Source organism: Gigantopelta aegis, chromosome 6 (assembly GCF_016097555.1).
Source record: "Gigantopelta aegis isolate Gae_Host chromosome 6, Gae_host_genome, whole genome shotgun sequence".
NCBI lineage: Eukaryota > Metazoa > Mollusca > Gastropoda > Neomphalida > Peltospiridae > Gigantopelta > Gigantopelta aegis.
Genome location: NC_054704.1, coordinates 79,972,542 through 79,998,931, shown reverse-complemented (window position 1 = coordinate 79,998,931; position 26,390 = coordinate 79,972,542). Strand labels below are relative to the sequence as shown.

The window sequence follows — 26,390 nt, the reverse complement described above, 5'->3', positions numbered from 1 at the left end:
ATCTGGATTAAAAATCCCATGCCTCGACTGGGATCCGAACCCAGTACCTACCAGCCTGTAGACCGATGGCCTGCCACGACGCCACCGAGGCCGGTCACTCTTATGAATTAATTTAATAATTAAACATTGCATTAAGCCGTTACAGTTTACACCGGCATGGTGACGCGTGGTGGGGAGGGGTGGGTTGAGGTCTTGAAATATTTCAGCATTAAAAAAATTGTAATTCGATATTACTAATCAATAAAATGCACCTTTACATTTTATTAGAAAACAACAATGAACATCAGATATTTATATCGGCCTCAAGCGCTCATTCTATTTTAGAAACTCATGATCAGGCGCTGTGTCCTTACTTTAATTTGCTAAAATATCAATAAAAACACAAAGCTTATATTGACTAAATTCAGACCCACTGCAACGATGCACATGATATTTTACAACCCCTGATATTAACTTCACAACCAATTGGAGAATGCGCAGAATTGTCAGAAATATCTGGTACAACTGGTATCTTAATTAGCCGACTTGCTGGGAGAATCCACAAAACATCTTTCCACCCACTGCTCGCATTTGTAGTAACTATCAACTTCAGATTTTCCAAACTTTTGAACTATTGCCGAAAGAAAGGACGGGCAACTATGGCTGTTAAAATATTCTTTAGTTTTCAGTCGTTTGTTAAGTCCATTTTGCAGAAATGTTTTCCTTCTTGATGGCATATTGTTTAAACTACACATATTGTTTAAACTACACAAAATGTTTGTATCCTCCATCGAATCGGTGAGACTCGAAACAGTCGAATGCACTTCTAGCTCTGACGACGTGACGTCTGCTTTGAAAACACGATTGGGGTGCAAGAGTTGGTCTATTCTTTTGAGCATCAGGTACGTCTTCTCGCGTTTTAGGGTCTCCGGGTCGAAGCTTTCCACAACACTAATATTTCCTGCTTGTTCAACGAAAGGCACAGGTTTTTGGGGAGTTATTATTCCGATGGTTCCATTTCGCGATCGGAAATCGGTCTTGGTTCGAAACCGACGATTATGTTTGTTTTTCGCCACACGACTCATCATGATTCCCTGCTTCGGCATGACGATCCTTGGATAGTTTTCAGGGACCAGTTTGTCCTCGTAATCCCATTCCCTCGACCCCCATGTATTGAAATAGTCTGTACGACCAACCTTGCTTGTTCCCTTAATCCTTTGACTGGAGTATCCATTTGCTTTATCTTGTGGAACACCAGTGAATCCAGGAGAATTAGCAGCTAGTGTTTTGTTAGGAAAAGGCGATGCACTTATTTTGGATGCTTTGTCACCAAGTAAAACTTTATGATCATGCCCTTGTGAATCTGTGGAATATCTATCCTTGGCTTCTACCGGCCCCAAACGTAAATCGCGTACCCTAGCTGCCAGTAATGGTGTTTTGCCGTATGCAGTCCATTGTTCCTGTGCTAAACTGTCGATTGTCTTAAGATAGCCACGTCCCCGCTTGATATCCATGAGGCGTCTGTTTTTCGAAAGGTCCCCAAGACAAACAGACGACAGATCACAGAGAATGTCATAATTTTCAGTCGATACCATAATCCAACCGTTTGTGTACAACTTGTATTGTGACAAAACCAATTCGATTCAATACAAACTGTGCGTTATAGAAAAATCACTTTGTATGGCAAGAAAGCCATATAAAGCACAGAACTCGTCAATCATATTTATTGCTAAAAATCACTGCTGATTAATTTAACAGCTCTGTCGTATTTGATCAAGTACAAAAGTCATAGAAGTTACACACTTGGACTGAATATGATTCAAGCAAAGGTGGTCCGTGTAGATTTATCACAAATCAAATCTTTATAACGAGATGACAGCGTGAACATATATAACTTTCTTAAATATCTCGAATGTCATTCAAACTGTTTGCCAAAGCTCTTGTATACAGAACGACTTTCAGTCGATAACAACACGGTAACCCAAAGTGATATGGTACTCTCAGTGGATTATTTACTATTCTTTGTCCAAAACTGAAACAACACAATAAAGCATATTGTTCATTTAGAATTTAAAAACAGACATTTTAATACTTTTTAGTATAATTTTTTTTTTCCCAGGAATGAAATACTTGAAGTGGTTGGTTTTATGAAGTCATCATTACCGCCAAAAGGCTGTAGCATACTCTGTGGAATATTGTTAAAAGTACAACACTTCATTGAAATGCCAGATGACAAACAGCCATTTGCGAAGAAATAATCTTCATTGAATAGCTAGTCTATAATCGTATTCGTCCACACCCATGGTCTTCTCATCAACAACAGTGACTATTGATCTGCTACCTTAGCTTTCGAACTCCGGAAGGCAGCCTTACAGGGTGTAGTCCACACAAAGCACAAACCCTTTGTGCTGTCCAATCATGCTATGCGACGGTCACTCCACCATATCCTTCCTGATATAGATGTAAAGGACGGACTTCTGCTTTGGTGCTACTGTTCTATCGACACAAGAAGGCAGCTTTTAAGCGAATTGGGCCCCTAAGCCCACCTTTCAAGTGGTACTTAGATAAATCAATATGAGCACTGTAGGCGTAAGAGAAACCATTGATATTGCGTGTTGACGCCTGCTCGTATTTCAAACTAACGAGCGAAAATTCGAGGACATAAAACATTCTACTTGTAGTACTTGAATACTGCTTTACAGACTTGTAAGTGCATTTTTAAAACGTGCACTCTGCAAACATTCTAAAATATTTTGACCAAGATATAAAGGAGGAAAGAAGGCATATAATTGCAAGAAATTTCTTTTGGTTCTATTTTAAAATATTCGTTATCATTTTGATTTTAATTATTTGCAGTGCCTTAGAACTATAACAATGTTAATTTTTAGTATTCTAAAGACGTTAAACAATTGTTTACATTTAAGGCATATTTCAAAGATAAGGGTCAGGATATTATCTGAACGTTTGGAATGCTTTCGGATTAGCGAGCTGCTAAAGTGGTACAATATAACCAATAAAAACGTTTAAAGGTCTTATATCATGGCGTCTTCTGATGACACTCCCTCTTACAATTTCACGTCACGAGGTCAGCACTTAGACGGCAAGTGCGATGCAAATAATTGACTGACTATATCACTACGTATTTTATTCCATTTGCTATTAATATTGAAATCTTATTTAAATTGAGAATCACCCATGTAAAGAAAGAAAGAAAGAAAGAAAGAAATGTTTTATTTAACGACGCACTCAACATATTTTATTTACAGTTATATGACGTCAAACATATGGTGAAGGACCACACATATAATGAGAGAGGAAACCCGCTGTCGTCACTTCATGGGCTACTCTTTTCGATTAGCAGCAAGGGATCTTTTATATGCACCATCCTACAGATAGGGTAGTACATACCAAGGTCTTTAATATACCAGTCGTGGTGCACTGGCTGGAACGAAAAATAACCCAATGGGCCCACCGACGGGGATCGATCCCACACCGACCGCGCATCGAGCAAGCGCTGTACCACTGGGCTACATCTCCCCTCCCCATGTAAAGAATGTGCAGGAATTAAAACCCTATAAAGAGACGAATCCAGTGCTGGACGTCACTCTAGCCTACTGGGTGAAAAATGCTCTTCTTAAATTAAAGGGACATTCTTGAGTTTGCTGCAATTTTTACGATGTTATCGACTTTTTGACGACTGTAATTACATATCAAATATATTTTTCTGCATAAATTATTAGTGGCTGTATGTTAAACGTGGTCGTTCTAATATAGGTACTAGGTTAAATTTCATTTTATTTCCTAAAAACTATTTTTTTCGTACGTACAAAATTATTTGAAGACAGAATCCAGTTTGGGCTTCTTACAAATATTAAAACGACCAGAAACACATGGAATATACAGACACTGATATTCTAAACAAGAAAATGTATTTAATATGTAAGATTAATCGTAGAAATATTTTATTAGTCGGAAAAATCTTACAAGGCAGCAAACTCAGGAATGTCCCTTTAATAGACGGTCCTGAGTCTGCTGCCACTGTAAGATGTTTCCTACTAATAAAATCTTTTAACGACTATAAACTTGCACACCAAATGTAGTTTCTTGTTTAGAATATCAGTATATGTATATTTCTGTGTGTTTCTGGTCGTCCTAATGTTGTAAGTAGCACAAACTGGATTTGGTCTGCCAGGAATTTAATTTTGTTCGAAAAATAATATATTAGGAAACAAAATGTTGCCTGACCTATTACAAATACTAGGACGATCAGAAACGGATTTAATATGCTGCCAGTGTTATCTTTGTGCAAAACAGGACCCAGTTTCACAAAGCATCGTAAGTCTCGGTATGCACGTAAACGTAAATCTACGACTAAACCACGATCCTAATTGCCACTAACATAACACTAATATAGTATGAAGTACACATATTTCATTTTCTTTTGTACTTAAAATGATCCATCTTCTAAACTGATGTAATATTCTGTGTGAAATAGATGCCAAACACGTGTAAACGTATGTCCGGTATAACTTCTAGTCGCAGACGTAAACTTACGATGTTTTGTGAAATGGGCCTCAGTGTATTTAATATGCTGTTTTAGTAAGCAATCTGTCAGTCGGCAACATCTTAACAATGACAAGAAACCCAGGACAGTTCCTTTAAAGGGACATCCCGAGTTTGCTGCATTGTAAGACGTTTTCGACTAATAAAATATTTCTATGATTAAACTTACAAATTAAATATATTTTCTTGTTTAGAATGTCAGTATCTGTATATTCGATGTGTTTCTGGTCGTCTTAATATTTGTGAAAAGCCCAAACTGGATTTTGTCTTCAAATTATTTCGTACGTACGAAAAAATAGTTTTTAGGAAATAAAATGAAATTTAACCTAGTACAAATATTAGAACGATCAGAAATACGTTTAATATACAGCCACTAATATTTTATGCAGAAAAATATATTTGATATGTAATTATAATCGTTAAAAAGTCTCTGTTAGTCGATAACATCTTAAAAATTGCAGCAAACTCAGGAATGTCCCTTTAACAGGCAGCACTCACTTAATTTGTGTATTTACCATAGGTTTACACCCAATAGCCGATGTATATTTTGTGCTGAGATGTCGTTAAACATTCATTCATTCATTTTATCAAGCAACACGAAACCTATTCTTCCGAGAAAACTCGGGTTTCACATCATACACGTTTTGCACACAGCCTGCATACTTTGTAAATATCGTACGAGTGCGTGTGCGTGTGCGTGTGCGTGTGAGTGAGAGAGAGAGAGAGAGAGAGAGAGAGAGAGAGAGAGAGAGAGAGAGATACACAGAAGATCTTAAACGCATGTAAAAACTAACCATTCACCATTGAAAAATAGTTTTGTTTTCAACATGGTTCAGAGAATCAGACATAAAATACTCACAAGTCCACTGTTAATTCTACATCACGTCAATAAATATTTGTAAAATGTGCTTTAGAAGGACCAAATCCCTATAGTATACACGTTTAATGTAGGCCTACAATACATACGAAATTTTTTTTTCCAAAGGCAATTGTGATTAGCTTCATATTAAAACCATGGTCAAAGCCGAGCTGCATTCGACCATACACAATTTAAAACCGTGATCATGATGCTTACGATGAATCGTAACTTACGTAGCGTAATGTTCTCAAAGACAATCATTCTACCTTATTTTTAAAAAAAAGGACTTTTATTAAATGATTGTCCCACATGGGTACGCAGGTGCATGCGCAGGTGGGTGTTTGGGGGCGGGTCAGGTGTTGAAACCCCCTGTTTAAACTAAAAATATATATATATATATTTTGCGAATGATACGGAAATTCCATATGGTTATAATTCTTTTGATGGCCATGACCATGAACCTTGGTTGAGTATAATATACAAACAAGACATGTATATCGTGTGGCTTCGGGAGAACATGGAGAAGCTTTTGTTTTTGACACTGATTCATGTAATGAAATAACAGAAAACACCCATTTCTCAATACAGAAATGAGTTTACCTATGCATAGTTTTCAGCCAATCAAAACATTTATAAAATCTGAACTTGATGAAGTTGTTATAAAAGGTGATTGAAGAAATGTACTTTTAACACAAACACACCCAAAAACCATTCACACTCGAACACATGTACGCACAAAGGCCAAAACACTCGGGCGAATTTACAAAGCCCATTTTTGACTTACACACCTGTAACTACATATTTACAATGCTTAAACATTGAAAAAGAGGCTTCACAAATTCAGACCTATATATTATGCTTAATGAAATACATGACCATATTTTGAGGTTACAAAAAGCAGTGGCTATGTGAATACAAGTTCTGCAAATTATCAGATGAATGCAACCATTATGTTTGATTATATAATTAAAATAAATAAATAAATAAATAATTTGGGGCAGAGTCAGCAGACTATTACCACTGTTTCTTCATAAGAATTCAAACTCTTGATGACATGAACATAAAGTTGTTTGTTTTACTGCACATAAAACTCATGTTTAAATTATACATTATATTTGTTTATTCATGTTTTGAACAACCAATACATAAATCATTCCCACAAGATGACATGTGAGATAAACCCATTGACACAAGTAACAAAATTCAAAGAACTTTTTCTATAATATTATATATAATATAATCTTTCATTTTTTAATTAACCTGGGCCAAATCCTAGGGAGGACTGGGAGCATGTTAAAAAATACCCAAGTGCATTTTTATTATATTACTCTGCCTCATTCGTTTGTTACTGCCCCACCCCTCCACCCCCACCGTGGCAAACAATGTAACAAAGGTAAACAAATATACTGGAATGGTTAATAGTGTAAAAATAGAAACAAAATGAATATATTCATTTCTGTGTTTTCAGATGACAATTTCACAGTAATAATTTTATTATTTTTACACAGTAAACTAAATTTTACAAAACCAAAACATAAAAAAAATAAAAACCCACCTTTTTGAGGAAAAATAGAAACAAAATCTGCTTTTAACACTTATATAATATAACGTAACATATTTTCACATTCAGAGATTGTAGGGATCAACTATTCTCAAGAAATAATATTTCAAAATAAAGATGAATAACTGTGAAAAGATTCAATAACCCTGTAATAAACAAGATATACGGTACATACAAATTAGTGTCAATCTAGAGCAAACAAACGTACATATATATTATATATGTATAATAATTTAAAATACATGTTAATCATTGTAGACACCTTTCCATTTAGGGTATACAATGTCCAAATGACAGACTGTTCAGATCATAATGTTCTCCACAACAACAAACAACAACAACAACAACAATAAATAACATGTTTTCATGTATCACAGCAACTATATATGCACTGCATCACTTATGTTTAAAACAAAATAATAGAAATTCAGCAAGGCTCACCCTATCCATCATCAAATTAGCCAACTGCTTATTTTTATACAAAGTGGCAACAACATTTGGTATTTGGCTAATAAAATTTGGTTTTAATTAGCCAATTTTAAGATAATTTTGAAGAAAATACATAATACTTCATATATCCACAAATTGGCTAAAACAAAAATTCTTTTTAGCATGAGCCCTGATTCATTCATGTTGAACATCAATACGATGTTACAAGATACACAATATCTATCAAAAAACAACTTCATTAACTTTACTGAAATTGGAATGTACCGAATTCAAACAATTATTGCTAAATTTAGTTCAGCGAAATGTTAAACACCACATACACATCATTTCTTGTAAAATAGGATCTGTCACACTAGATCTATTTTGGTGATAAAGTGTCCCCATGGGAATTTGCCTGCTCCAACCAGTATTCCTTCAGAGGATTAAACTTCACTAGCTCTCCATCTCAATGATACATTTTGATATGAAGGACAGGGCCATTGTAACTCAAATTTTAAAACATTAAAAAAGAATCATGAATAAATTTATGTTTTTGATTGTACAGTTATAATGATTGATATATCAAAAGCAATAACAAATTAAATTGTCTTTCTATCGATCAGATGCTATATTAACTCACACAGTATCATCATACCATTGTGATGTACATTGTAGTTGATTGAAGACATCTGAATCGGTTGACATTTCAGCTGAATTACAATTTTGAGAGTGGCCACAATATTAAATTCCTGATTTTATATGTAGCACTTTGGTTTTAAGGCAAGACAATCTGTATTATCCTCAAACAAAAATATCAATGTGATTTATTGTGGTTTAATGCAACATGTAGATTTATTATTAATAATACATATACAGTGAAACCTGTCAAGACCGGACACTCTGTAAACTGGAATTTCAATACCCCCCACACTTAAAATATTGAGAGAAAAAAATGTGGTTACTGGTATATACAGCAAATATATTATTTATTAATACTACATATATAGTGGATATGGAACGTTACGATACTTTTGAGGAAAATAACTGTTAAGTTATATCCATGTAAATTATTTAATTGTTAATATTCACTACACATCCCACAGGGAGAAGGCTTCCTTAAGTTACCATGTCTCTTTCCTGACTTCTAATAAGGTACGATTATTACAGCTCGTTAATCAGTGAAGAAAATAAATTTGAACAAACTAATTAGTAAGCAGTAATTATGGCTCCACTGCTTTAAGAAATCTTGTGATTTCTGGGCTTCAAACAAACTTAATTTAATATCAATTATAATAATCTATTGTCACACTCTTTTTTTAAATCTCTTTTTTTTGATTGTCACTGCTATAATCCTTCAGGCAGAAAAACTACAATGGCAAGTCCAGATGAATTTCTGTCTATGTTCTACTTATCAGATGACTGGATATCTTCTGGGAATACAAGATATTTTTAGTAGCCAATATTTCCACACAAAAAACAAAATGTTAATACCAAAAATATTAAGCTGGCTGCTCTCTGTTTTTCAGTACCATACTCCTAAACCTATCAGCTGAACTCAGTCTGTCCGTCCTTCTCCCAGTGGAAGGAGGTGAACGGGTCAACATGGAATTACAGTCACTCTCTCGTCTGCCAGAATCAATAATACTGTCTACCGGAACTACTTTTATTTTTCCTGGACTTAATGTCCTTTTTCGATTGGCTGGCTGCCTATCAAAGAGTCCAATATCCTGAAGAGAAACCTTAGACGTTGTGCTGGAAATGCTTCCAGTGGGTGAATTTTGTTCCTTCCTCTCGTACCTGCTTGGTGAATACAGTAGACTAGTCGTTTTGTCAGCTGGTGGTAAAGTCGGAACAGTGGGTCTTAGTTCATGAGAAGCTTTCAGCGGACTTCTCTGGCTGGAAGAAGAGGAAGCAGAAGTGGAATGGCTCGGTGGACGAAGCTGTGATCCAAAGGACGGTTTGGGAGGAATATTTCTGAAAGATAAATAAAACATCCACAAAATATTATAAAGATACATGTAACATTAAATAGTATAAAAATAATTTGTTCAAAGATCCAATATTTTAAGTATAACAGCAGTTGTAAAAACATAAATTATTGAAAATAAAAATAAAATTAAGTGTATGTATTTTTGCTACATTATGTTAAATAAAACTTTTTTATGCCCAATGGACTGATGTCATAATGTCTATTTTTCATAAAGTTGTACGTGGAAGTATTTACTAATGGGTCAAGAATAAACAAACCTTAGTTTACATTGGTTCTGTTATTGTAATTATGTGGGCAAGAAAAACAAATCAGTCACCGTTGAGAGGTATATATAAGGCAAATTGGAGAAAACTTGAGTGTTTTCTCTTTTATAGATACATTACCTGTCCTCAAACAAGTGCACCTCCCCCCCACGCAAGTGGTCTGGTCCGAACATCCCAACAGCCAATGGGATGGCCTAAATTCTTCTACTGCATACTGCTCTCTAGTTCCGGTCACATGACTGTAACTTCCTTCTTTTTCCCTGAGCACATCGCACGGAGAACAGGAAGCGGGGAGGCCCGGGCGGGATGAATCTTGAGGACAGGTAATGTATCTATAAAAAAGAAAACACTCAAGTTTTCTCCATTTCTATAGACATTACCTGTCCTCAAACAAGTGCAGCATTCAACAGATGGTGGTGGGTGCCGAGATCCGTAGATGCTTGTGAAAACTCCCCAACCGGAAAGAGGCTGACTAGTGGAAGAATAAGGCCAACCTTGGTAAGCCCTCATCCTAGGGATGCCCGTCACAGACCAATGCAGGTGATGTTAGTAACAACAACCAGAATGGTGGCATCCGTCAGCAGTGGCAGGTACGGCTCCTAGAAACACATGGACCAGGAGGCGGAAGCCACATCTCATGCTGGTTCTGACAGGGTGGGAAGACGTAGCCACCAGGGATGCAGGTGTTAACGGTAACCCTCACGTATTGAAGTGTTATAGTTTTTCAATAAAAGAAGCGACAACCTAATGAGGTGCATCCGTCAGAACATTGAACAAAACAAGACCCCCGAGTGTTTCTGTCTCTAGTACACCAAAGATCTGTTAGTCCAATAACGACAACCAATAACCACATGCAGTGCAGGGTAAAGGTTATCGAGACAAAAGTTCCGGCACCAGTAGCTACTTTAACTGTGCAAAAAGAACAAAAGTCTAAGCAATCCTCATCTGTCGATTCGATGGACATCTCGGTATGCAGCCCAGAATCAGACAGACATCAACGGCGACGAGGACGGCTTGTATTCAACAGAGTCTGTGCAGCAACAACCGGACCCCAGATGATGGAACCCCTCAACGTCTTCTGTGGAGACATCCCTCAGATAATAGTTGGCGAAGATGGAGTCCGTAGCCCAGAACCAACCAGTGATAATGTGCTGAATGGGTGTGTTGCAGTGCAGGGACATCGTGGCAGCCAAGGCACGGAGTTCATGCGGATTAGAAGCAGACGGAGCAGGTAAACCCTCCTTCTGATAGGCGGTCAGGATAGAAGACCGGATCCAGGTGGCCACCGTGTTCTTGGTAAGATCCCTCAACCGACTCTGGTTACAGGAAAGGAAAAGTCTTTTGCGATGTTGTCGAAAAGATCTGGTCCTCTCGATGTACTGGTGCAGGGCTCTGACACAACGCCAAGTCCTCAACGTCCGCCGGACCAACGATAGAGGAGAGGGCCTGCACAACATATGAACGAGGCGCTTGGTCTGGTAACTGATTCTTTGCAACAAAGTTCATGAGTAACCCCAAGTTGACTGCACGCCGATCTCAGTGAAAAACGTACCAAGTCTACATCAAGAGCATGGAGTTCTGAGACACGGACAGCCGTGGCAAAACCGAGTAAAAAACACCGTCTTCCGCGTCAAGTCTTGCAGGGGAAGAGGATTCGATCGGCTTATAAGGTGCGGTCGATAACGCTCGTAACACCAGATTCAGGTCCCATCTTGGTGGCCGAAACCGGTGTACTTGATCTTCAAGGCGAAAACCCTTTGATCATCTTATGGATCTCAGGAATACCCGATAACTTCGTTCCAGTAGTGACATCACGAACAGTAGCGATGACCGAAACGTTACCCAGCGATGGTAGACCCCTTTCAATCGTAAAGTGGTCCGCAGATACAGCAAAAAAAATCAGCAAGACGAGGTATTTGAATCGTATGGAGGGTTTTGAGTTTTTTTGCCGGGAGACAACACCATCGGTGAAGACAAAGCCATCTGACGTGTAAGCCGCAGTAGTAGATGATCTTCTGTGCGCTCACACGCAAAATGGCCGCCATAGACTGTGAAGAAAACCTTTCTTCCTCAAACTCTTGGAGATACAGTCCAGGCGTGCAGTTGGACAACTGCGGATGTGGATGGTATAGTCTTGACGTGGGATGCAGCAACAGATGATCCCAGTCTGGCAGCGATAAAGGATGTGGATCGGCAAGACGTATTAGATCTGGATACCACATCCTGGATGGCCACATCGGAGCAATGAGTAACAGGCGACAATGGTACAGCTGAAACCTCTGAAGCACCCTTGGAAGGAGGATTGGTGGAGGAAAAGCGTATGCGTCCATCTGTTCCCAGCTTATGGCCAATGCGTCGAGATCCAGAGCTTCGGGATCCGGCACCGGAGACACGTAAACCCTCAGCTGATGGTTGAATCGTGTGGTGAAAGGATCGATGTTTGATGTGCAAAGTCTGTCGCACACCCATCGAAACGCTTCGGGATGGAGCATCCATTCCGTCGGATGTGGAGACAACTGCAGCAGACTGCTGGAGTGGGTTCCGCCCCGACGGTTGATATAAGCCACTGCGGTGGTACTGTCTGTGGCTACCATGAGAGAGGCGCCTCACGGCATCTCTCGCCAATGAAGGATGACGTAACTGCCAACATCTCCAACAGGCTGATGTGTAGATCGGCTTCATCTGTAAACCACAGCCACCAACAGGGACTGGACTGCAAGGCGACTGGTAACCGGATCAGCAAATCTGCGTTGTTATACTGAATGCATGGATTCAGAAACAAACTGGATACCGCGACCTCTAAGCGTCAAATGTTGCGCCAACGTCAAAATTACTCTTGCAATGATACATCATGAAACAGTAATAGAGTGATTCAGGAATCAAGACATCGGAAACAGCGACCCCGTGATACAGGCAAGAGCCAAGACAGCGTAGCAACTCGCTACGCTACATGCCCGATATACCTGGAAGTGAAGCAACGCAAAACAGCAAACTCTGGCGGTAACAACAGTGAACGTCAGTGAGTTGATAAGCCGCAATGATCCCTGTACCACGCGATGGCAACTGGATAACTTCCGGAACCAGCGGAAGTAGCGACTGTCTTGCATCGCCACCGGATATAGAGAACGATCTGCCGAATGTCGCTGAACCTTCCTCGAACATCGGTGCACGGGATCTCAACACAAGTGACCGGACCAGTAGACTGTCTTCGTCACCAACCCGGAACGCTTGTAACATCGAACCCCTTCACGGCAAAGAGACATATGTAGACCACAGGTCTGCCAAGATTACCGGCTTGTGCTGAAAGTCGAGAATGGATCGCTTCAGGCAAGTCGGTTGACGATAGTGTGCAATCGTAGTGCACATTGACGTCACGGAAGATATAAGGTAGACCAACATCAAAGTCGACGGCTGGAACAAGGCATATCCTCTGGCATCCTGCATATGAGGAGTTATGGTCGCCATGTACATGTACGCTGAACTGAAGCCATTGACAGGACGTGCCAATCTGTAAGTTCCAGGAAGACGTCTGGTCCCGCTGGAAACAGCGTCATCCAAAGCCGGCGCCACACCGTTGAAGGATAGATCGAAGACAGGAGACAATCAGTCACAGCCATGTGGGTCACTGCGTCCGGATCTTCTATAATGGAAGGTGCCGACGCATCATCTGGAAAATCAGTCAGTACCCTGGCACAGGCACTTCGATCCAATGTACTGGCTGCAATCGGAAACACGGACCGTGGACGGTCCCGTCAGGAGCCGGTGTAAACCCTGAACGCTGAATCAGCTGCCGACTGGTGTGGACTCTTCTTTCGTCTGGTCCCACCGGAAACAGCGTCATCCAAAGCCGGCGCCACACCGTTGAAGGATAGGTTGAAGACGGGAGACAATCAGTCACAGCCATGTGGGCCACTGCGTCCGGATCTTCTATAACGGAAGGTGCCGACGCATCATCTGGAAATCAGTCAGTAACCTGGCACAGGCACTTCGATCCAATGTACTGGCTGCAATCAGAAACACGGACCGTGGACGGTCCCGTCAGGAGCCGGTGTAACCCTGGACGCTGCACCACTTCGATCGATCACGGGACCACTTCGATCGATCACGGGACGAGGGTACCGAACGGTGAGCCGATGACGCAGCAATCTTCCAGTTCGTTACAGGGCTCCGTCTGCTTGCTGGAACAACGATCCGCAAGGGCCGGTTACTGGTAGCCGTGTAAACCGACGGGGGCCTGTGGCAGCCAACGATCAAATGCCGACATCTGCCGGTGGAACCTCCGTGGCGATCATCGAAACCGGACCCTTCTTGGCTGAAACAGGTGGATGGGCCAGCGGTGGTAGCATATCAGATATGACAGGTGGTCCGCCGCATCCAGATCTTCCAGCACCGCAAGAACCGATACATCATCAGAAAGTCACGTAGCACCCGTGAACAAGCCAGTCGCTCTGGTCATGGCCCGATGGAGATACCGGAGAACCGGACCGTGGGCGGTCCCGTGTGGATACCAAGGAACGGATGACCACATCGTCGTTGGATGTGGCAAGGACGGCAACATGTCGTAGACGGCCGCCAAGCAATCCCTCATAGGCATATGGTCCGTCGAGTCGGGTTCTTCAATGACAGATGCCGCAGGCGCTTCATCACCAAGTCTCGTAGAACCCGAGCACAGGTCAATCGATGTACCGTAATGGAAGCCGCCGGTTAACCGGACCGTAGATGGTCCCGTCTAGCCCTCGGAGGCCTTGGAAGCCACATCAATTGAAGGTTGGCGCTGACGATCTGTGGAACCCGTAGGGAGCCATACAGGTCATGTGGAACGGCTACGGTCCCGGCTCCGATGCGCCGAAGAGGACTTCCCCGCCGAAGATCGGTGAGCCTTGGAATCCGTGGAGCGTCTATCTGAATGAACCGGCTTCTTAGAGGGCTGCGTAGAGACCGCAGGCCTGTCATCCGAAGTCTTAGGTATCGGTGGAGCTGAAGAAGCCGCACCCCCTGAAGAGGGCACTGGAACTGGACCTGACCCCGAACCCGCCGGTTTGGTTAAGGTCGCCATTGACGCCATTGTTTCTTCCAGCATGGTCGGTAGAACTGAACGTAACACTTCCGCCACGGAGTCAGCAATCGAAGGCGAAGATTCCACCTTCTTGGTCCTCGAAGATTCCACCTTCTTGGTCCTCGCTGACACCACCTTCAGGTAAGCCACGAACTCGACATCAGACAAGCCCGCACAAAGGTCGCATCTAGAAGTGAGGCCACACGAACACGACAACCTGGACATAAGTCGTGTGGGTCGCCGCCGGCACTAACTTCTTGCAGCGTAACACGCTCGAACTAGTCGCCTGAACATTATCAGATATGATAATAGTAATTTTTCAATCTGTGAAAAGAAAGAAAAACCAACCATAACACAAATACAAAGTCGGTAAATAAAGACGCCATTTTGCAAATGGCGTCCGACACGACAACCGGCGATATAACAACATTTCATTTAATTAACACTTGGCAAGTCAAGCGAAATACGCGAAAGACATACGAAAGCTAACGAAAATTAAGGTGAAAAACATTTCACCCAAACACAAAGCCAGTCAACACAGAGGCAATATAAACAACATTTCATGTAATTAAACGCTTGGAAAGTCAAGCGAAATACGCGAAAAGAACATACGAAAGCTAATGAAAACGAAGGTGAAAAACATTTCACCCAAACACGAATACAAAACTAAAGGTCTTATAAAAAAGTTGACTCCAAACAGAGCCAAGCAAAAGGACGTCCAGACCCTTTAGCGAAGAGAAAAAGAAGGAAGTTACAGTCATGTGACCGGAACTAGAGAGCAGTATGCAGTAGAAGAATTTAGGCCATCCCATTGGCTGTTGGGATGTTCGGACCAGACCACTTGTGTGGGGGGGGGGGGGGGGGGGAAGGTGCACTTGTTTGAGGACAGGTAATGTCTATAGAAATGTTATGTGTAAGGGTTAATATTTACAAAAAACCCAAACACCTAACATGTTACTCCTTGGATTAGAATTGCCCTATCTATCTCTCATAATGGATATAAATTCTATTAATAATCTATTTTTAAAGACAAATATTGATATTAAAATAACCACTTTCAAAAAAATTAAATAATTCAAATTTTTTAATGCATACTTATGTTGACCTCTAACCAAATGCATCAATGCCACTTCTCCACCCACCCCAATGAAAAATTCTAGACACAATGGAAAGTTATAGCCATTTGATTGATCACTGAGATGTTCAGACCAATTCATGGGTACACGGTCAGCAGGGGATGCACTTGATGAAAGGTCGGACAAATACAAAAAAACTAAACAAATTATGGATATCAATCTAAGGGACCTGAGTCTCGAGGGAGTGAACATTGGCCTTTTTCCAGGTGGTTTCACAGGAACAGGTTCACCAGACAACAATTCTTTCTCCAGAGAAGAACGCTCTTCTTTTAATTCTGAAACAACACAAAGCATTCTACAGCACAGATCAAATTACAAATTAAAAACACTGTTTTTACCAAGTAATGTACTAATTAAAGAGATCTCTTTTATTTTAGCTATTGGCATTTTAAATAAGTGCATGATACAATCACCAATAGTGAAAAGTAATCAATGCAAAGAATTAGGAACAGATTTTTTTTAACATGTAATTTTTTTAAACACTCAACACACTGAATAAAGACCACCCAATATATATTAAAATAAAAACTGTAATTATTAAGTGAAGAAGTTCTCTAAAGAGAACAGTTTGTATCCTTGAAAACCATTGCTTGAAGAAAAAAAAAGGTTTCAAATGCTACTGAAGTATGAAGGGATGTTATGTGTGTGTCAAACTGACCAGTAAGAGTTGGCTCCCTTGTCAGTGTGAGTCCTCCACCAGCACGGAAGGAAGCTTCGTCATCCAGACACTGCTGAAGAAAGTTAATGTCTTCCAGTAACAGGTTCACTTCTTCTTGTAGTGTTGATCTATAAATGCAACATAAATGCTACATAAACTACACACATTTCAAGGTAGCCATTGCAATTCAGGTAACTGCCTCACCAGAGACTACTACTGAAGCAAAATTAGTTTGTTTCTGCTAAAAATACACTTTGTTTCAGCATTTGTAGGTAACATACCTATACTAGTTTGTCTTCAAAATACTATTTGGCTGGAGCTTTTAACACAGACTGTTTGACCATCTCTTAAAGATTGTCGCTGAAACTGCAATGACTTAACAAATACAGATGTGAATTGTGAGGACTGTATACATGTATGACTTACGAACAGTACTTGGCAATGTAAAGCACCCAAACATTGTCACATTTATAATTATGGTCATAATCTAGTGCAGATAAAAGAGGCAACAAACAATTGTTATATGTATCTGAAAATGTAACTGAATTATAAAACAAATTTAAAAATAATTACAATATGCATATCGTATAACTCTATAAACCATGAAACTGACACAAACAGTGATTAATATACTGATGGAAAGAAATAAAGGATTACACAGATAGCAACAAGAAATAATGACTGCATTAAAAATCAATTCATATTGTCAGAAGTTGACTGGGAACATATAGGCAACACATTCAACACTACAGACATTCAGTCCCACATTACAACTTGGTATTAAATACAGACATTACTACGCTAGTTGTGAATTAAATTTGGTTTACAATTTGATGTGTTCCCTTATTTCTTTCCATCAGTATACATATCCTCTACTGGGCCCAACGAATGTTCTTATCTCCTAATTCAAGGTCCATGACTGTCAAAAAATGGGCAAATCCCAATGAAAGTGAAACGTAACCTGTAACTCTACATAACAAAGCTATATACAAAATATCAGCTCAATATTTTGAGACACTGGAAAATAAAGTCTGAAAAACTATGTATGGGACAGACACACAGACAAAACCTAAAGTCCCCTATGGTTGAACTGGTAGGGTATTAATAATACACACACATATTTTAAGTTTTGAAAAGGAAATAGTACTTTTGACTAAAACAAAATGTGTCTGAAATAAATATTTGGCCGAAATAAATATCTGACCATAATAATGCACATTCAAAGATTATTTATGTATTACTTTTTTACTTATCAGCAGAATGCAAATATCAGCTGATTAATGAACATTCCAGTGACATCTTCAGTATTTTAAACATGACTTTAGTACTTACCTTAGATGTTGAAGAACTTCATCAAAATGCAGCATATTTAGTTTATCAGACATTGACTCCACACTTTCACTAATACTGGAATTTGTGGACAACCTGTGAACAATGATAAACATTCACTAATACTGGAATTTGTGGACAACCTGTGAACAATGATAAACATTCACTAATACTGGAATTTGTGGACAACTTGTGAACAATGATAAACATTCACTAATACTGGAATTTGTGGACAACCTGTGAACAATGATAAACATTCACTAATACTGGAATTTGTGGACAACCTGTGAACAATGATAAACATTTGACTAAGTATGTGTAAAATATATCAAAAGCTATATAACACATATAATACATCACATTTGATTTTCATTTGTAAATATAGGCTATTCCAGTAGAAATATTTGTATAGGAGGGTTGATGAGTGGTTGAGTGGGTAATTTATTGTTTAATTCAGTTTGACCATGGTTACATCCAAATAAGGTTCAAGCACACTGTCCTGGGCACACACCTCATCTATCCGGTTACTCTATCCAAGAAATGGATGTATGGTTAGTTGTTAATGAAGGAGTGGCCTTACACCCCCTAAACACACACACCTCACATAGCCATTAAAAGTCACTTTGAGTGGGAACAGGTACTGGGGTGCGAATCCAGTACCTACCACCTGTAAGGCCAATGGCTAAATCTCGCCCCACATCAGTATACAGTGTCATAAGAGAGGAAAGATCACATGGTCACAGCTTTAACTGACCTATCAGGTGTCCCGACTCTTGGCGTCTCAAATCCATCTTTGGACCGTGATGTCTGGAGGCGAGAGAAAGATCTCTCTGTGCTTGGAACTGGAAGATAATTAAGTAATTACAAAACACTTAAAACTTATTACATACTTACTACAAGTGTAGCTTTATTTAGACAAACACATTTACCTCATGGCATACAGATATACTGAAATATAAATGTGGTTTTTTTATAAACAAAATGATTTTGATGTACAATTTGTATTGAAACGATATCGGTTGATGGTTGTAGTTATTTCCAGCTAAGATGTAAGTAATATTTAAAGGTTTGTTTTTGATACTGATCATTAATGATCTTTGATTTGTGTTCATAAGGAAAGATATTCCATAATTTAATTAACTCAGTTGGCTATAAGAAGTTAATTATTTACAAATATGATGAACAAACAAGTATATTTTTAAAAATCTGATGTGATCTATACCAACTGCAATAAATAAAACTCCAAAAAATGTCATTGTTTATTAACAAATATCACCGTGTTTGCTATAATAAATTCAAGTCTGAAAGTCTATTTTAAAAACTAATTAAATGAAAAGGTGATATTTAGTAATCAATATTAAAGGGACACACCCTAGTTACGGCTAGTTGTTAACCATTACGGCGTTGTTTTTCACTATTAAACCCATTTTTTCACAAATAAAATTGCACTTTACTTACCGTTTATTATTTAGAATATACATTTCCATTCACCTGAAGTGTTTTTTAGTAATCCTGGTAATCCTGGTGTTTGTAATACCACAAAATGCATTTTTCGTATTTCTGAAAAACGGGCGCACGTTTGAGAAAAAAACGTTGAGCAGACATGGTCTAATCTATTTTTAGATGGGATATTTCCATTTCAATGTCACAGACGTTGGTATACCACGTGGCTGTTATCATTGTTGTGCTTCGAGCGACATCTATCGGTGACATCAGAATACAAACTTTCAAAATTATTTCAAGCAACTGGGACATGGGGATTCCCATGGTATTTATCGATATAAAACCTGCTTTTTTCACTCCATTTGATAAAAACGTGATCTAAGTGTGTTACAGGTTTGTAGATTAACCAAATTATAATTTATTTTCGCTGGATGGAACTAGGGTGTGCGGCTTTAAGATATAATAAAGCGTTGAAAAAATAACTAATAAAAACCTAAAAAAAGGGGACAAAATTCCAGTTTTTCTTTATTTCACTTACGACTTATCTCTTGTGCATACTCTATAATTTCACTGTTGTGACTTGATAGAAGTTTTTCAGGATCACTGAAATGATAACAAAACATTACACTGGGATGAAAATGGGTAACATTGTGTTCATTAGGTAGACGTTGGTCATTTAGTGGCTACTGTCAGGGTTAGACTTAGGGTTCTTGCTGTTCCAAGCTAAAATCTTTCCTGTTCTTTTAGAATTCATAAAACAAAATACAGAAAAGAGGTGCTTTTCAAGTTTTGTTTGTGACTATGGTAATGATACTTTTGCCCTCATGAACAGCATTTTTAAGTTTTAAGATAAGTTTGAGAATTATAAAGATTGTTAGTAATCCCAGTGCATATGCAGGAATTTTAGCAGGAAAGGGTTTCAACCCCTAAACCCTCCCCCTGCATATGCGCCTGAATCTTCCATCTATATGAACGTCAATGTTATAAAATATCAAGATTCTAACTGTATTTAACTTTAAAAATGGCCACTTTTAAAACATGTTAAGATGAAAATAGCATGGCTATAACAATAAATATTTAAAAATATATTTGATGGATCTACATTGACCCCTCCCCCTCCAATATAAATAACCCCAGTAGTATTACAAAGACATACATTCCCTGGTTTTTGGCTTTTTCCTTGATGCTGGTGGTGAAAAAGGAGATTTCTTGGACCAGTCTCTCTCTTAGTTCTGGTGGTTCAGGAAGTCGAGTGGGCTGGGCGATTTCAAGATCTGTTTCTTCCCTGTAATCACGCCAGATTTCAAGAAGTGTGTCAACCTATAAAAAATAATGTTCGATTACAAACATTTTTAGCTGGTGTGCATGTGTCTATGTATGTTTGAGTGTGGTATTTATTTTTAAAATACAAGACATTAAATCTAATAAATTACATATGTAGGGTTATAAATCAATACCAATGAAGACACTGAATCATATTTAGGGGTGTCGTCCTGCCCTACCTTTCCCCTCTAACGCCTATTAATTTGAGGAATAAAATCCCCCTCTCATCAGTTTGAACAGTGTGAAGTCAGTGAACAAACAGTTACACAAACAGTCACACATACAGTCGCACATACAGTCACACAGTTACACAAACAGTCACACATACAGTTACACAAACAGTCACACAAACAGTTACACATACAGTTAGTTACACATACAGTTACACAAACAGTTACACATACAGTTACCATATTCAATAACTATTTTAATTATGAACAGTAACAAAATAATCGATTTAAATTACTATTATTGTAACTATAAATATTAATTTTATGATGTATACCTCTTCGTGCAGTTCCAAACTCTGGTCGATAAGCGACTCCCCCAGAAGGTTTCTTACTTCCTCCCGCTCATGCTCTGGAACATGTTGTTCCACAAGCTTCCATAGTGACAGTGGAGCCTCATAACCACTGCCATACAGATCTAATGGTGGCACGTCCCCTGCCATAGCTGTCACTCAGTAATCTATAACAATACAAACGAAAACAATCTTAGATTAAATACCAGAAAACTGCTGAGAGGTTTTCATAAAACAAGGACAACAACAGTTTTTGGGTGGCACTAAAATCTGATGTTAAAAAAGCAATACATGTCCCCTACTGGCCAGGTCAGGTCAAAGGGCTTAATGTGCACATTCATAGCAAGCTGTTTTAGTGCACACCTGTCATGGGCACAGGTGCCAGCCTCGGCCGGCTCCTCAAACTAGAAAAGGAAAAGGTTGGGGTGGGTGGGAGAGGAGACCGCCTGCACTGACAGGTGCAAGAGAGCACCAGCAGCAGGCTGAGGGTGGTTTTGATGCTATGGAATTTGGAAAGTCCTGTAGGATTAATGCGAAAGAGAAAGGGGTGCACAATTTGAATGAAGGAAATTTTGACTGGTCCACCGAACTGGAAAGGGAGAGCTATAGTTATTTTTGAACTTAGTATACCGAGAGTAACTCGTTACTGGGACCCAGATTAATAAAATCATAATAAAATATAGAGATTAGTAGCAGTGTTCTCGCTGATCCATTTAAGCGGGTCGGCTCGCACCGCTATTGTATTTTGCCGCCCTCCTTTCATGTTCTGCCACCCTCTTTTATTTTTCTGCAAGTCTTTATTTTCCTGCACCATACTATATTTTACAGCACCTATCTCTGCTATTTCCAAATGCACACTTTTTTCCACACAAAAATAATCATCATTCTACACAACAGATATCAAAGGAAACATGCCACGTTGTGTACAAAAAAGCAACTGACGAAAAATTTCAGTAGCTTGCAACAGTTACCGTAACGTAATTTAACAGTATTTTTAACAACCTCCCATACATGTATCCATTTGTATGTTTGATACACGCAATAAAAGTTATATTTTATTTGAACAATGAAAACATTTTATTTGTTATCTACTCGAAAATGTCCAACTGAAAAACCACTTATTTGGCACCAAATGTGTCTCGTGATCAGACCAGTCATTCTGTCTTTTGTTTCCACTAACTATCATCTGATATTTTGTCCTCAATTGCAGATTTAATTAGTTGTAACGTAACTAATGAATTTTACTTCCTGTCATGTCTGTCATTCTGTTTATTCAGCAATTCTTTATAAAATATTATAAAGTTTTAATGTGGGGGGGGGGGGGGGGGGGGGGGGGGGCAATATCACCACTTATAAAAACAAAAGAAGTGGTAGTGTTTATAATTAAAATAATTTATCTTGGATTCCAAATAATATATACACCACATTTCCAAAAACGAAACTGAGTTGGCAATATCAAAGTGATCGATTCATTTGATGAAGATGGAAATGAAATAAACAAAATGTTTTTTTAATCCCACATTATGGCATCACTTTACAAACATCTGTATTGTTTTACATATATCTTGAAATCTTTATTAAAATAATAATATTAAAACGTTGATCAGTACAGCAAAACCGGAATTGCCTATGAATGTCACACCGACAACATGAGTCAGCCTGCATTTCATATCAACTTTTTTGTACAAAATAATGTGAGGCAAAATGAGTATGTCTTTCCACAAAGTCCAACAACCAACGATATATGGATTTCCAATACACTTTAAACTAACATGACAACATGTTAGTTCATCTCCTCGATATAGGAGGTGTATACATTTGTATACCATTTTAAAAATGTTTAGTTACTACAGATGCACTAGTTCACGACAGTCAATGTCTACAGTAAAAAGAAAAATTTTAAAAAAAAATTGACATTTATTGGACCTGCCCACAAAAACTGGCCTAATAATGAATCTTAATGAACTACATATTAAGTGAAAATAGTAGTGACTTTCAAGTACCGTCTATTTAATAAAAACTAATTTTTCAAAGTATTTTGCCGTCTTCATGGTGAAAATAATGATTCAATCAATCACTGATTGAGTGATGGTTTCATAGATAATCATAGACGACAGAACGTAGAAATATTCGCCTACTTTTATTAACAAAACCCCATGCTGATCCCATACGTGTACATTTTTCAATGGTTTCAGAAATAGGTTTTATCTAACACTGTACCAACAATAACCTACAATCAATATCGAACAAATATTTGAACAGATTACTTAATAAATACCATGACTTCTCATGCACATACTTTATCCTTGGCAGACATGTTGTTTACAAACCGGTGTCGGGTCAATCAACTCACTTCCTTAATTTTCTCGACACCGGTGTTCATAGTATTAATTGCTATTATAAAACACATCGTCGTAGCAGGTAGTTCATAGCAAGGTGTTTTAAAATTAATATGCCTAACAAACAATCGTAACTTAAATTTATCGTCCTAAAAAGAAAACAGTTAACATATGAATAAATGACAGAATTAATAATATTATTAGAATGTGGAAACAAACTTTACTTTCTTAAATGGCACTTGCATCTATGACAACTAAATTGTTTTACATAAATTAAGAAAGAAAAGTTTGTTTCCACACGAGAATAAAGTTATTATTTTTATCTTTTATTAATATTCTAAATTGAAATTTACTGATCCCACACTGAACAGTTATGTAATTAACTTGAGAATATATTTAACCATTTTAATGTGCTGGCACTCAGAATTAACAAGAACCTCTCATGCAAGAATGCTTTGGTAAATGGCTTGCTAAACAATAAAAGTACCCCCCCCCCCCCCCTCAAAAAAAAGAAAGAAACCCCCAACTCAGTTCTATATGATATATTGCTATATTCCAGTCTATCAATCAAATGTTAAGTAATGTGGTGAATTCAGCAATTCCATAGACACTGTCAACTCTGTCATCAACTCTAAACTGTCCGCAATTAGAAAAGGCTATCAGAAACAAACTAGTTGAGTGAAAAATTAAATTGAGTCTATAATATCCACATAGGATAAGGTTATAGAGCAATTACCTTAAATGAATGAAGGGTAGCGGCTAATTCTTGTCTGTCAATGTGACATCACACATCTAACCTGTTGGTAATCCTATGGAATCAATGGAATTAAAGAAGCAATCTCAAAGTTGCATATTGATCCAAAATATTTATTCATTTAGGATGGGATATTGCACAGTGGTAAAGTGCTCACTTGATGTGTGGTGGGTCTAGTATTGATCCCACTTGGTGGGCCCATTGGGCTATTTCTTGACTTGGCCAGTGCACCACAACTGGTTATCAACGGCCATGGTACGTGTTATCCTGCTTGTGGGATGGTGCATATAAAACAAGCCTTGCTACTAATAGAAAAATGTAGTGGCTTTCATCTCTTAAGACTAAATGTAAAAAAAACCCCATGTTTGACATCCAATGGCCAATGATTAATAAATCGTGTTCTAATGGTGGTGTTAAAACAAAAAAACACTTTATTTTGATCATCTAAGTTCATTCGTTATTGTATTATATTGTGGGGTAAAATGGTTCTCTGCAAGATCTGTTTTCCAAATGCAGAATGCTTCCAATAGTAAGCTAGCTGCAATTGGTATCATGTCATTCTAAGCTTTCTCCAGGTGTATAGAATTCAATTCATTCCGAACCTGAACCTTTCACTAATATGCCAATTAATGACATTTAATATTTTGACCAAGAACATTCAAATCTGGGCTGAAGTGCTGGGCCAATGCTTATGAAACGTAATCTAGACCATGATAATACAATTTTGACATTAACGATATCATTGTATATATGTGACATCATTATAGATTAGTCTAGACCAAGTTGAACAGCCTATGAATTACAATTTGGTCAACATTTGAATTCCACAACATAAACTGTTTTCGTTATATCATAGGTTCAAAGGTGGGGGTGGGGCAGGCGGGGCACAGGGGGATGCACTAGTCCAACCAACTCTGAAGAGTATACACTGGCAGTTCCTATGTTGACATTCAAATTAACAACACTGGCCGTCAGTTCTGAAGCCAATATATACACTGGGTTATTGTTGCAACTGGGATTCAGAATACACCACAAAACCCTGTTGCAATTTATTAATTGCTGAAAACCTAGTTAATACCAATTAATACCTTTAAACAGACTAACACACTATTACAACAGATTAACTAGGGACCATTTGACATTCACTTTTGTGGATGTCTCAGTTAGCTGTGAGGTGAAATGTCATGTGAATCAAAAGAAATATTTTTTATTTAACGACGCATTCAACACATTTTATTTACGGTTATATGGCATCAGACATATGGTTAAGGACCACACAGATATTAAGAGAGGAAACCCTCTTTTTGATTAGCAGCAAGGGATCTTTTATATGCATCATTACCACAGACCGGGTAGTACATACTATGGCCTTTGATATACCAGTCGTGGTGCAATGACTGGAATGAGTAGCCGCCTAATGGGCCCACCGACGGGGATCGATCCCAGACCGACCACACATCGAGCGAGTGCTTTACCACTGGACTATGTCCCGCCCATCATATGAATCAATGAAGTGGTCTAAAATCCCATCAATATATGCACTGTGAAGTTCCCAAGTCATATGAATATGTAAGTTACATGATGTGTATAATTAATTTGTAAGAAAAAGTATGTTACGGTTATTTCATATAGAGTTGTAAGCATGTTCTCTTGAAGCAAGTAGTTAATTATATCTCACGCCTCGAACCTTTTCAGGGCTTCTGGAATTTGTTTTAAATCCACTAGCCATGAGATCAGTGATTAAATAAAATTACTAGCCATGATTAAATATTCACTAGCCCTACTTTACTTTAGTTAATACAATTTTACTCAATTATAGTAATAATCCGATATGTCACCTAAAGAGGGAGATAAAACTTAAAAACACTAACATTGGAGGTTGGGGTGGGGTCAGGATATTCATATTTACAAAATAGACGTAACTGCAACATTTGACAATTTTGTTTTTCACTAGCTGTTGGGCATGGCAGTAGTAGTTATTTACTAGCCCTACATTGAATATCACTAGCCATGGGAGTGGGCCTACCATAATCAAGAAGCCCTGCTTTTATTATGGAAATATATTACCGGTAACTCATTTTAAAATTAAATCACAAAATAATTACCAGTCGGTTATTATTGCCTGCTACAACACAAATTTGTCATAGCAAACAACCTTTATTAACAGTTAAAAATATACAAATACACT

At 38.4% G+C, this 26,390-nt stretch overlaps 2 protein-coding genes across 3 annotated transcripts; both read right to left on the bottom strand.

The window, feature by feature from the left end:
• Positions 1 to 23: 23 nt before the first annotated feature.
• LOC121376155 lies at positions 24 to 2,635 on the bottom strand. Its single transcript, XM_041503962.1, has one exon. It carries the CDS (start codon positions 1,572 to 1,574, stop codon positions 513 to 515), a length of 1,062 nt encoding a protein of 353 aa, XP_041359896.1. The 5' UTR covers positions 1,575 to 2,635; the 3' UTR covers positions 24 to 512.
• Positions 2,636 to 6,236: 3,601 nt separating this feature from the next.
• LOC121375665 (coiled-coil domain-containing protein 24-like) lies at positions 6,237 to 23,420 on the bottom strand. 2 transcript variants are annotated; one of them, XM_041503226.1, is made up of 9 exons: positions 23,388 to 23,420; positions 21,095 to 21,276; positions 20,423 to 20,586; positions 19,805 to 19,869; positions 18,578 to 18,665; positions 17,827 to 17,919; positions 16,495 to 16,622; positions 16,006 to 16,111; positions 6,237 to 9,365 (listed from the first exon to the last, which is right to left on the bottom strand). In XM_041503226.1, exons 2-9 carry the CDS (start codon positions 21,257 to 21,259, stop codon positions 8,891 to 8,893), a joined length of 1,284 nt encoding a protein of 427 aa, XP_041359160.1. In that variant the 5' UTR covers positions 21,260 to 21,276; positions 23,388 to 23,420; the 3' UTR covers positions 6,237 to 8,890. The 2 variants fall into 2 exon arrangements, with proteins under 2 accessions (XP_041359160.1, XP_041359161.1); XM_041503227.1 differs by having other exon boundaries at positions 23,377 to 23,418.
• Between the last annotated feature and the right edge of the window lie 2,970 nt (positions 23,421 to 26,390).

What these genes read in the sequence shown, in the direction of transcription:
- LOC121376155 (XM_041503962.1), bottom strand. Translation starts at nt 1,574, where the DNA reads ATGGTATCGACTGAAAATTATGACATTCTCTGTGATCTGTCGTCTGTT.
- LOC121375665 (XM_041503226.1), bottom strand. Translation starts at nt 21,259, where the DNA reads ATGGCAGGGGACGTGCCACCATTAGATCTGTATGGCAGTGGTTATGAG. An exon ending in AAAGCCAAAAACCAGGGAAT is followed by an intron (nt 19,870 to 20,422) that starts GTATGTCTTTGT and finishes TTATCATTTCAG; the next exon opens with TGATCCTGAAAAACTTCTAT. An exon ending in AGAGTCGGGACACCTGATAG is followed by an intron (nt 17,920 to 18,577) that starts GTCAGTTAAAGC and finishes CATTGTTCACAG; the next exon opens with GTTGTCCACAAATTCCAGTA.